The sequence below is a fragment of the Mus pahari genome, chromosome 3, assembly GCF_900095145.1.
Source record: "Mus pahari chromosome 3, PAHARI_EIJ_v1.1, whole genome shotgun sequence".
Taxonomy (NCBI): Eukaryota; Metazoa; Chordata; class Mammalia; order Rodentia; family Muridae; genus Mus; species Mus pahari.
In genome coordinates, this window is record NC_034592.1 from 118,347,037 (window position 1) to 118,360,128 (window position 13,092).

Consider the following 13,092-nt stretch of genomic DNA (forward strand, 5'->3'; position numbering starts at 1 on the left):
ACAGAGAGAGAGAGAGAGAGAGAGAGAGAGAGAGAGAGAGAGAGAGAGAGAGAGAGAGAGAGAGGAGAGAGAGAGGGGCTTGACCTTTCTTTCAACAGCTATGCAAAGACAGTAAAAACATAGACATCTAGAGTTCCGGGTGGATTGGTATAATGATCTGTGGCTTATTTCCATTTAGGGAGAAGACAGAGATGATCCGATCATACATCCAGGAGGTGGTGCAGTACATCAAGAGGGTATGTCTGCTACCACCACCACCACCTTTGCAAACACCACACAAATAGTTGCCAACCTCACTGTGAACTTCTAAGGAGGAGAGTGGTGCCTCCTTGTACCTACTTGGCACCAGCATCCAGCTGTTTTGTGATACTCGATAGGGGTGCACTTATTCGGGCTGTTGTCATCCGTATTATAAAAGAACTAAATAAAATGTCTGTAAAAATCAGTAGGGCAGCATTGCTGCCTAAGTCAGACCCCCCCCAAAAAAATGACACAAAAGACAGTTCCCAAAAGATCCCTTCACTGTTAAGATTATGTCCACATCCAGATTAGTCCTTAAGCTTCTTTAAAATTGTGTTATAGAAAATTTCAAAGATTTTCAAAAATGTATGTCCACCAGTCACCACCCCACCCTGTCCTGTGTTCCCATTGCCTGGGTTCAAAGGCCAATTTTGACCCAGAATGCTAAATAATTGATACCATTGATCCGAAAACCTTTGGGGTTTTGTTGTTGTTGTTGTTGTTTAGTTTTGTTTATTGTAACATGCATAATAGTTTTATGTTTTTTTTGTTTTTTTTTTTTTTATCTAAAGTGACTCTTTTCTTTTGGTAACTTTCTTACAGTTAGAGGAAGCACAAAGTAAAAGACAAGAAAAACTTGTGGAGAAACACAATGAGATCCGCCAGCAGATCCTAGATGAGAAGCCCAAGGTAAATGGAGCTGAGAAACACAGGATGTCTAGACATGTTTGGCTCATGTTCCTTCTATTCAGTAAAAGTAAAATCGCCTGGGGTTTGTAAGTACCTCGCGCAACATCTGCAGTTCTTTCCTTGAGTGTAAAACTCACCACTTTGGGTGATAGTAAAAATAAAGCAATATACTGCAAGTACTCATTACCAACGGCGTCTGTCTAAAAGATAAGAGTGGAAGGTGCCCTCTCCACACACTTGGTTTCAGCTGATACATGGCTTGGGTAAGGACATTTTAATTTGAATCAACCAACTTCATCTTGTAATGCTGTAACGCCAGAATTTGCCCAGCAGAGGACACTCTTCACCAAGATCACCCTGATCTTCACCCAATAAAGTCTTCCATAAAAACAAGGAGGGGGGCGTGGCAGAGAGAGAAAGAAAAAAAGAAAAAAAAAGCAAATCTCTTTGCCTCCATGGCAACAGCTAATCAGTATTGTCCTTTAAAATTATATTACAGCTCGGAGTGTAGCTCAGTGGTACTGAGAGTGATTGGCATGTACAAGATCCTTAGTCCAATCCAAAACAACACATCAAAGCAGGTTGCATTTGTGGCTTGTTGAAATCAGTTCACTATGGACATTGAGTTGAATACCCTATCTGTAAATCAAATATTTGCAGGTTAGCCAAAAGCATCTAAGTTCTAGGACTTTCTATCCAGTTTGATTCATTGCTGAATGATTTTCTTTCTCTTAAAACGGGCTTTCTAGGTCTCCCTGCTGTTTTTAGCTATAGTTGAAAAATACAGGTTCTCGAAAGTGCTACCGTTTGGCCCGATTGTTTATTGAGTCTGCAATACTCCAATGCTAGGTTTATTTATTTGCATGTAGTGTTCCTGGGTTGGCTTCAGAGAGATTCCTGGTGGCTTGCTCTAGGTATATTTTCACAGTTATTTATGTTCTTTAGACTTTATGTTTGCTATATATGAGAGTCACTTAATATTTGTAATTCCTAAAGATTTCAGGCTTAGCAAGAATCAATGGTTACTTTGTACATTGTTAATTCTTAAGTTTCTCCTTTACATATACAATTCAGCTCTTCTTAGCTAGCTTCTTGATCCACTTATGCTAATACACTGGGATGCATTTTAGTACAACTTTATAAATTGCCACATAATCTCCCTTTCCTTGAGTTGAGTCGCCCACAGTCACTCATGACCTAAAAATATTATGTATAGAATTCACAGAGTCAATAATCCATGAAGTCCTAAAATGTACAACTTTCTAAGCAGCTGATGAACCCTTGAAGCAATATGTCAGCCATTCTGGCCCTGTGTACAGCATGGCCACCCAGTGGTCCTCTCTGTCATAGGGTCTGTGACCCCTTTAACATAATAAGGACTCCAAATCCCAAGAGTAGTGACATTAAGGAGTCTTACACCTGAGAACACTCATGGGCAGATTAGCTTTGGCTTTTTTGTAGCTTAAAGGCGTATTGGGGGAGGAGCACTGTATTTTCAGAATCAATCTCATTTAAGTACTCAACTATTTTAAATTTGACTCAAATAGACTAAAATTTAAGAAAAATATTAAGTAGTCAGAAATATATATATATATACACACACACCACTTTTTATTCTGCTGTAATAAAATTTGTTTATGGTGAATCTCATAGCCAGTTTTAAACCTCTAAGAACCCTTATTTACAACTAATAATACTTTCAGTTTTGTTTTGCTTTTTGAGTATGTGTGTTTTCAGCATTGTAAATATTTTAGCCATAGACAAAATGCAATACACATATTTTAAAGTTACGCAATTTACTTTAATTCATAGATATTGTATGTCCGTTTACTTACGCATGTGTGGGTGCACATGTGTGTATGATGTGGAGGCTGGTAGATCATTCCTTAGGTGCTATCCACATTGATTGTTTGAGGTAGGGACTCATGTGAGCCTGAAACTTTCCAAGTGACTAGGCTCCCTGGCTAGGGACCCAGGATCCGCTTGTCTTTCCCTCTCCAGCGCTGGGATGGTCAGAGAGTGGCAGCATACATGTGTGTGTACACTGTGAAGACTGAACTCATGTTCTCATGGTTACAGGGCAAGAATTTTACTGAGTTCCCTAGTCCTTGCGCACGTGTGTGTGTGTGTGTGTGTGTGTGTGCACTCATGCGTGTATGTATTCATGGATACATGTACATGCACACATGCATGTATATGTAAACTCAGGTTCCTTCACCTTCAGCGTCCCCGTGCTAGGAGTATAGACATATACTACCACATATGTGACTGTTCTATGTCATCATAAATAAAATCAAATTAAGTTAGTTCCTTTTGAAGCACCTTAGAACTTCTTCACTGTATACAGCCAAGCATTAAACTGACTAATAACTTTTGGCAATTTATCTACCAGAGTACAGTTTTACAGAAAATCAATTTCAACCCTCTGGGCATGCTCGAATGCATATATAATCCCATTAACTTGGGAAATGAAGGCTGGAAAACTGAGAGCTCATGGTTCATCTAGCTTATATAGCGAGGCCACATTTCTAGCAAACTAAATAAATAATTGTCTTAAATAGTGCCAACTTAATAAATTACATTATTACTGTTTGAGTCATGTCATAATTCTAGGGGTGGGAGGACAGTTCCAGGCATACAGTAGATGCTGTATTAATTGTTTTTCTGTTGTGATAAAACACCATGACCAAAGGCAACTTATAGAAAGGTTTATTTTGGTTTACCATTGCGGAGAGAGAGAAATGTGGGAGAGCATATGTAATGGCAAGGGAGACAGGAGAGCAGGTTGCTGGAGCAGGAAACTGGGTGAGTATATCTCTACCCACAGGCAGGAAGCAGAGAGAAAAGAGAAGGTGGTATAAAGCTATACAACTTGAAAGGTCACCTCCAGTGATGTTCCTCCACCAGCAAGGCTCCATGTCCTAAAAGTTCCATAATCCACCTAAACAGTGTTATCTGCTGGGATCAAGTGTTCAGATACATGCACCTAGAGGAGACATTTCTCATTCAAACCACATTAAGTAGGCAGCCAGTTCTGAGGATGGGTAGCCATTTCTAGGGATAGCTAGCCACTTCTAGGGATGGGTGATGAGTTCCAGAGTTGGGTGGCTAGTTTAGTGACTCAGCAATATTGCTGAGAATCAGCATTTTTAGAATTTCATTGTTGTTGCTTGCTGTCCCCCGGCTTTAAAGTCAGTGGGAGATGGCTGCCAAGCCCCCCTGCATTATCTCCTATGTGGTACCATTCAAAACCAGTATGGAAAAGATCCTCACTTTATTCCCTTCAGAAGAGTGATGGAAACCTTCCAGAATGGCCTGCCACCACCCCACACACATAAAATAGATTTGTCTGCTGTGGTGCTATAATGGAGCCACATTCTAGTTCCTAAACAAATCCCAAAAAAGAAAGCATAATATTCATGACTGGCTTAGAGTGCCTAAGACTCATTCACAGAGGTGGGAGGAGGTCAGCTTCTTGGTTTTACAGTCACCAGAAACCTAAACGAAATTGATGCTTTCTCATTGAATAGTGAATAAATACTAATTGGGGGTGGTGAGCAGTTTATACTACAACTGTATATTTAGCAGCTGTTATTCTTTCTTTCTTGTGTCCTTAGAAAGGATCTACAGTGTTCCTCAGAGTTCTAAGTCATTCTCCTGTCTTTATTTCTCAGTGTTACTAAGTACCGTGATAAATTTGCTTCTTCATCTGTGATGCTGTTCTTATGGTCATCTTGTTGTAAGCAGATTTGAAGGAAGCCCTTGAAAACTGTTGGTTTGGTGTCAACCTAAATCATTTGCTGAAGTGTGTTCTTTGGAGCTTAAGAGTGTGTTTACAGAGCTATTGCTTTGATAATAAAATAAGAAAGTGCACGTGAAGCCAGCCATGGTAGCTCACATCTGTAATCCCAGTACTTGGCAGGAGGATCAGGAGTTTCATAGGTCATCCTTGGCTAGCTATCAGGCTTGAAGCCGTTTATATAAGACCCTGTCTCCAACAAAACAAAACATATCACATGTGGTAATATTGTAAGATATTTAGCAAATGAAAAAACATTGATAACAAAAGCTTTCTGCTACTGTGACACAATATCGGAAGCAATTAACTTAAAAAGAGAAAATTTAGTTTGGCTCTTAAGCTCATATATGTTAGCCTGCTGTGTTTGGCCCTATTGCATTGGCCCTTTCTTAGCACACCAGGTCACAGAGATAGCACATGGTGGAAGAATCCATGTTCATGCTTGGCAGCCAGAAATCAGAAACAGGAAGCACAGACCAGAGTCTAGTTTTCTTCAAGGTCAAATTCTCACTAAACTCATTTTGTCCCATTAGATGCCCTTAAAAATAAATAAATAAATAAACAAATAAATAAATAAACAGATAAATTGAGACCATGTTATCATGCAGCTTACACCATCTTAACAGTGGTCCTTATACCTCCACCTTCTCATTTCTGATTAAAGGTATGTAAGGTGCCATGCCTAGCAAGGCCTCACTACTTAAAGGCTCCTTGAACTCCTTATAGCACTTGTGCCGTAGACCAAGTGTTTATTCATGGACCTCTGAGGGACACTTCAGGTCTAGACCTGCAAGTAGCAGGGATAATCAGCGGAGGGAAATGGCAAGATCAAGCGTGGGATACAAAGATAGACACTGAAACACTGGAGAGCAAGTGTAGGTTAGGAAAGGCCAGGATGATGGAGACCGTAGTGTGCCTCTGACTGTGGATATGGACCAGAAAAATGACTAGCACTGCCTTTGAAATCATCCCTCTTCAGTATGGTACTGGAAGGGCCTTGGAGCTTGACATTAGATATGACCAAAATTAATCAGGGCAGCAACAAAAATAAAGAGGAAAAACTCAGGGAAACAAAATCCATCAATAGTAGCTATGAAACAGGTTCACCAAGAGCGATGGCAAGGCAGACTTGTTTTATGATGTCTAGAAATTTATGAACTGTCCTGAATTTTTGACAAACAAGTGGAGCTGACTATATAGCCATCAACCTTCACAGGGAAAAAATGCCCAAATGTCATGGTTAGGTCTGGAATACAGTATTCCTTCTCAAAAAATGGGGGGCAGGAAAAAATTCTAAGTAGAACCTGATGATGCACAATCATTTGCTTATAATAAAAAATACCACTCTATAGCATCTCTCCTCTTTCTTCAGTGCAATTCAGCCTATTATTGAATAGAATAATTCACCCTGCCTTCATCTGCTTCATTTATATGCAGTGGGCACATGCTGGCATCCACACTCATGGTCCTAACACGAAGAAAGCTCTTTTAAGAACACTCTTTTGTCCTTATCTACTATTTTGAGATGTTCTTAACTCTAGACTTATCTGTATGTCTTTCTTCCTTGTTGACAAACAAATTCTTATCTGTTAAAAGTAAAAGGAGATTTAAAATGTTTAACATAGAACCTTCACAGGACCAAGGGCCTCTCTTCCTTTTGATAGACTAGGCCATCTTCTGGAAGCGGGAGTGGGTGAGTTGGTGAGCAGGGGGAGGGGAGAGGAGATAGAGGAATTTTGGAGGGGAAACCAGGAAAGAGGATAACATTTGAAATAAAGAAAATATCTAATTAAAAAAAAAAGAAAAACAAACAAAAAGTTTAACATAAGAGAGAAATTCGAACCACCAGTTGGTGAAAGTCCCTGTACATCAGTGGCAATACATTTTACTGACTCAATAGGGAACAAGTTGCCTTGAAGGGTTCATACAAAATAGAGCTTTGTGGGGCCTTTACTCAGCAACAAACTCAGGTTCTGGATGAAGCCCCGAGTCCCCTTTACTCTTACGGACCTGGAACAAAACATTCAAAGGAGAACATGGCTCATCAGAACCAGCATCTTCAGTCTTCGGTCCCTCTTTGATGGGGAGCAGATGATAGCCCCAGTGTGAAAGCTTAATTTGGACTGCCCCATGTTGCAACAGGTAGCAGACCCTTGTGATAGGTGGAATTCGTTCTTTGTCTCCATTCTAAATGACTACACTGTGTCAGTTCTCTTCGCATGTAACTTCTGAGAGCATCACAAATAAATAAATAAAATGGAGGTATGTGATCCTCACAGGTAATTTACACAAGAAATAAATATTTTGACCCTTGATTTGACATGAGATCAAGTTGCCCATTGTAAATCCCACTGAGACTTATTAAGTTACAAACAATAGACATTCTTGATAGACATTCAGTTCCTTTTCAACAGAATTCTCAGTTCCAGAGAAATATTCAGATACATGTTTCCTGGCAGTCAACTGCTTCATTGAGCCCTTAAATGTATGTCTTCAATTGTGTCTAAGATACATATTTTTGCAAACTTCAACCACAGAATCTGGAAGTTGCTTGCAAGAACACTGTCCAGGCTTCCAACTCGGTGACATAATTGGTTTCTTCAGGATTTCTATACCTGAGTTTGCCAGGCCAATAAGAAAGAATTAATGTATACAAAACATGTTGGAAGTAATTCAGAAGCTCAGCTGCCGATATCGAGCAGCCATGACCAGTGTGGGCTTGAATAACCACAAGTTATGATGATACAGGGGACCTTCTGCTCTTATTCCTGAACATTTGAAAGAGGATTATTTTAGCGTGTTGCCTTAATCCATTGCAAATATCCCAATGTATATTGATCACTCTGCAGCTAACAGCTCTTGTTACAGGAATTGGTCTTTTGACAGACTTTTTAATGAACTGTCTGCCTGCCTCAAAATAAACACCAGTCGATAAATTTGTTTTTTTGTTTTTTGTTTTTTGTTTTTTGATTTTTTTTTTGTCTGACACTTAATTTGTCACTGGGGTTTCTTAAGTCATAGGTTTTCTGTTTTAATTTTGCTCATCATCGAGAGAGAATTCCAGGAAGCCTTAGGGCATTTTCATTTATTTCTGAAAAACATTTAATCATGTAGCTACCGCGCCCATCCTTCCTACCCTGCCCCTCCTCTTTTCTCAACCAGAGGGACATAGAGTAGTTTTCCTTATTTCTCCTCTGACATCTCTGTGGCAGGTGAGTGACTCATCTCTGATATGAAGTCAATCATGCTAGAAACCGCTGCTGCTCTTTGAGATGTGTGGGTGCAGCTGACATTTACCCGGGTATTCACATGGAAAGGCTTAACTTGAGGATTTAAAGTTAGACCTTTCTTTCACTAATTCATTTGTCCCTCCTCTAATCTTTGCTATTTGGTGGACAAGAATAGATTTTCCTGCCAGTATCAATTAGAACTTCTCATAGGAGAACCCAAACTCCTGAGTGAGAGCCAAGAGCCTTTGGGCCATGCTATACTCGTCAAATTAACGCAATTAAGTTGGTTCTATATGAGGTTGTTTTTCATTTTTTACCTATGTAAAGGATTGTCTTCTTAGAAGGAAAATATGGTTATTCTTTAGTTTCTTGAACATAGAACTGCGACATGTTGCTTTCCTAAGGGGGGATACCAGGGAATTGGGGACCATTTTCGTTTCCCTTTGTCCAATTTCAACTTAGTTTTTAGATGTGTTGTGTTGTGGAGACTTTTTAAACTTGGAACATATTTTCATAAAAAATAAAGCCTCAAAATCTCTGGCCAATACTCTGAAATACAGTAAAACTATCAACATGTGTTATACAGCCCACTGGTACACAGTGAGAGGTCCTTCAGTGGCTCTAAAGAAGTATCTATCCATCTAATCTTACACTATGTCCCTTGGTTTTAGATGTCCTTACTGAAGACACTGAAAAAGGTAATGGCATGAGATGACCATAGGGACTTTTAAACCCCTAAGACAGGAGACTAGTGCACGCTGTGCTATTGGTGTTCATTCAGTTTATCCACACACTCGCAGCCTTCCTTTCTGAACATTAAACATAAAATCTGGACAAAGGTGCTAGAGAGATGACTCAGCAGTTAGGAGCACTAACTGCTCTTCCAGCGGTCTTGAGTTCAATTCCCAGCAACCATCTAATGGCTCACTCCATCTATAATGGGATCTGATACCCTCTTCTGGCATGTCTCAAGACAACTACAGCGAACTCATATAAAATCAATCAATCATTCAATCTTGAAAATATGGACAAAAATCCACATCATCGTCCCTCTGCAATGATACTTTCTCTGGATATAGAATTTTGTGTTGGCAGTTACTTTCTGGTAGTTCATTGGGGATAAAATTCTGCCACCTTGCCTTCCTGCATCAGTTAGTGTAGTTCTTTAGACATAATTTTTACTTCTTCCCTTTGACCTCATTTATAGTTCTTGGGTTTGGGGTTTCTTTTTTTATCTTCTACACTGTTTCTATAGTGTATCTATGTGTTTAAAATGGCCAGACAGATAACTCTATAATGTATCTGTATGTTTGAAGTGGCCAGACAGATAATTCTAATGTATTTGGGTAATTGAAATGGCCTGGACGATAACTCTGTAATGTATCTGTGTGTTTGAAATGGCCAGACAGATAACTCTAATGGTTCTGTGTTTGAAATGGCCAGACAAATAACTCTATAATGTGTCTGTGTGTTTGAAGTGGCCAGACAGATAACTCTAAAATGTATCTCTGTGTTTAAAATGACCAGACAGACAACTCTAAAATGTATCTGTGTGTTTGAAATGAAATGGCCAGACAGATAACTTCATCTGTTCTGCCAGAACTCTCAGCCGCCACAGTAGCAAACAATGGGCCCTTCTTCCCAATGTATTCCTTAACTTCGGGGATTTTATTCTGTGTGAAAGTGTGTGTGTGTGTGTGTGTGTGTGTGTGTGTGTGTGTGTATGTGTGTGTGTATGTGTGTGCACTTGTGTATTACACATGTCTGCGTGTATTATTCATGTGTGTATTCTCAGGCCAAATACACTCTTACTCCATCTTTTTCCCCTTAACTTTAGGGTTGGTTTTGTTTCCATCTTTTTGTTCTGTGCTTCCTTGTAGATAGTTTGTTTTTTTTTTTTCTCACTCTCTGTCTAATGCATTGACTCTATGGTACTCGCTCAGTCAGGTTTAAATCTTTGCTTGCTTTCTATCTCTTTTCTGGATTTTTCCCTTCCCAGAAACAAGGAGATGTGGAAATATGTAGTTAGTTATACTGGACGGAAGGCAGAGACTCCAGAGGGAATACACTCTACCTGCTAAGTAGATGGTCTTGAGTTATGGTTCTAAGTCTTCTCGGTAAACACAAATTTAACATCGAGAACTTACTGACATGTTCCATGTTCCCAGTGTCAGACATACAAACAAAACCCCTGCATACTCACGGATGGGAGCTTGGGGATTTCTCTCCATTTCCTGTCTTGCGTTCATGTCATGGTGCATGGTTTGCCTGCATTTTTCCACTATTAACTGGATTCTAACTTCTCACTATATCTCTAATTTTCAAATTCTTCTTTGTGATAAATGGGACAATTAACAATATCAATCAAACATTGTAAACATTTTTGAAGCTAAATATGTAAAAGTATAATTGATATCTGAAAATCATTACATGATTTTACTCAAGCCTTTGGCCTTTGAAGGGGAATGTGGTGAATTCAGATCAAGAAAGACATATAATTATTTATCCAACAGTAAAGCTTAGGTCTTCAAGTCCTTGGTAAATCAAATATGGGGGCTGAAAGTTTTTCCTAAAAGTGCCAGTATATGGCTCTGTGCTGAGAAAATTGCAGAAACTTCTGTTCTATACAGGAAAACAGCAGCTAACCCTAAGTTACTTTCTCTATTTCTTGGGTTATACCTCAAAAGCATTGGTATAGCCAGTCAATCATGAGAGTCCTATTCATATATCTTACGTAAGCAAAAGTCAGTTGGCACAAGTCTTCTGTGTTTACTATCGTTAGTCGAATCTCAGAATCTGACAAGGAAGTTTTGGAATTTCTAACTGAAAGGGTCAAACTGCATTTCACTTAACCACTCTTTGATTTAGATGGAATCAGAGACCCCTGGGATTTGCCAGGAGCATAATGTATTAAGACATCAAGTAAAAGTTCAGTCTACTTGCCTTGGCCAAAGACAGCACAGTCATATCGCTTGGATTTTAAAATGGTTTCTCTAGAGCTGTGCAAAAGGACACAGCCTAGTCCTATCTTGGCAGCAAAAGTCCACCATTAAATTGAGTCACTTGTCTGTCCAAGGCCTTTTTGGTGGCCTCTGTCTCTCTTACAGTAGAGGTTCACAAGATCCAACCCTTTCATTTCTGGATCCCTTCTTCCTGTCTACATGCATCTACCATTGCTTAGGCCATACTGACCTTTTTGCTGCACCCCAACCAAGAGCCTATCTCACCCTGGACTCCTGTACAGATTGTTTCCTCGTACCCCAAGGGTGTAATGGACAACTCCTTCTATATTTCAAGTCTCTGTCAAATCACTGATCTTGAGGAGGCTTTGAGTGGTCACTCTGTTTACATCTGAGCCTGCCAGGATTGGAGAGATTGTTAAGAACATTTGCTGCTTTTCCAGAGGACACAAGTTTAAATCCCAGCAGCCACATGGAGGCCCACATCTGTTTGTAACCCCAGTTCCAGGGAACCCAGCACACTCTTCTAGCCTCTGTGGTCACTGGGCACAAACATGGAGTCCAGACATACACTGAGGTAAAAACACCCAAACACATAAAGATGAAAAAATATCTGAAATTTGTATACCACAATGACTTCCATTTCTGGCCTTTTTTTCCTTTATATTCTTCTGTGATTCACTGTATGGAGCCACTCCTCCTTCAGTCATAGACTTCCTTCTGAACTCTGATTGTCTTTCCCCAGTAGGGGACAAGCTGCAAGGGGACATGATCTTCTATTTTCTCTACCTGTGTTTGCTGATGTCCAAGCACTCTAAATACCCCAGAACAATGCCTGCCACATTCTTCCTATTCAGTAAATATTTGAAAGTAATTGTTTAATATAGAACAGTTCATTAATTTGCATGCCAATTTATTCATGGGCTGTCATAATCTCAACATGGCTTCTGTAACCACATAGATGCTGCTGAAGGGAGTTCCAGTAATGATTTTTGACTTTTTTTTTAAATTTACATAGAGAGATATTTAAATTAACTGCATTTAAAAACATTCTCTCTTTGCAAATGAAAAGTGGAGTATGAAAACTCAACTTGTTGGATCAACTCATCCCAGGGAAAAGCTGTCAATCAATATCATCTTTTCTCGAGACTCTTGATATAGTGGGATATACACCATTGTCTCCACATTCAGTATCTAATCCCTGCAGAAGATGGGGAAAAGCCAAGAAGTCGATGAGCAGAACCACTGTGGTTTTGGCAGGCTGGGTCCCATGCTACCCTGCTGGTGCTGAGGGAAGAGGGGTTGTGAAACTGCTACACCAGGATGTCACAGCCAGGGACCACCCAGACCTAAGTCTGATACACCAGGTGACTCAGAAAGCCATTTCCTTGACAGAGAAATGACAGCCTCCCTTTTTCTCCACACAGGGGGAAGGCCCCTCCTCAGTCTTGTCGGAAGGTTGCCATGAGGATCCCTCTGTTCCCCCCAACTTTACTCCCCCCAACCCTCAAGCTCTCAAGTGGTGAGCACCGTCCTTCTAGCCAGGTAGGACTGGGTGGGAGGGCCCTTTTGAGAGAGGGGTGGTTGTGTGGCCATGCCCTGCGCAGGCAGGCAGGGTGGACTTGCCTGTTTGGTCCTCACCCTCCCACCTCCACAGTCCCTCCTGTTCCCCCGGGGAGTTTCCAGCACATCTGGAATGCATCCCTTGGCCGTTCCTGTACCCTTCTGGTATTGCTCTCTATCTTTGCATTCTTTCCAACAAACATAAACTCCCACTCTTTCCTCCTCTTTCTTCCGTTTCCTTCTGTCTACGGAATTAGCTTCCCTGTTTAATCTTGCTTTGTTTTCTTTCTTGCTCTTCAGCTCTTCTTCCCAGTCTGAAAGTGTATTTTCCAGTGATTCCCACTAACCCCCTTACCCACACAGACAGCCCCCCACCCTAAGAGCACAAGAGTAGTCTCTCAGCGAATCTTAATCCATTCTACTCTGCACCATAGTATTCCTGGTAAAAATTCTACAAAGTTAATTTTATTATCGAGTGGCATTTGGAGTTAAGAGGGCAGCTCATAGCCCTGAGTTCATAGAATCAAGAGCACTAGATCACACCCATGCAGCAGGGATGCTGGGTCAGCATCAAGAGACTGAGGCAAACTGCAGCTTTGAACTTTGAACA

At 40.4% G+C, this 13,092-nt stretch overlaps 1 protein-coding gene across 4 annotated transcripts in view; it reads left to right on the forward strand.

Annotated features, from left to right (window-relative positions):
• Plcb1 (phospholipase C beta 1) overlaps positions 1–13,092 on the forward strand; it is a 671,407-nt gene that overhangs the window by 587,861 nt on the left and 70,454 nt on the right. For 3 of the 4 annotated variants that reach the window (XM_021195155.2, XM_029535965.1, XM_029535966.1), the window contains 3 exons: positions 179–236; positions 844–930; positions 12,347–12,464. In XM_021195155.2, coding sequence (XP_021050814.1) covers positions 179–236; positions 844–930; positions 12,347–12,445 — 244 coding nt within the window. In that variant the 3' untranslated portion in view covers positions 12,446–12,464. The remainder of the gene's footprint in view (positions 1–178; positions 237–843; positions 931–12,346; positions 12,465–13,092) is intronic. The other variant, XM_021195153.2, reaches the window with a different exon arrangement.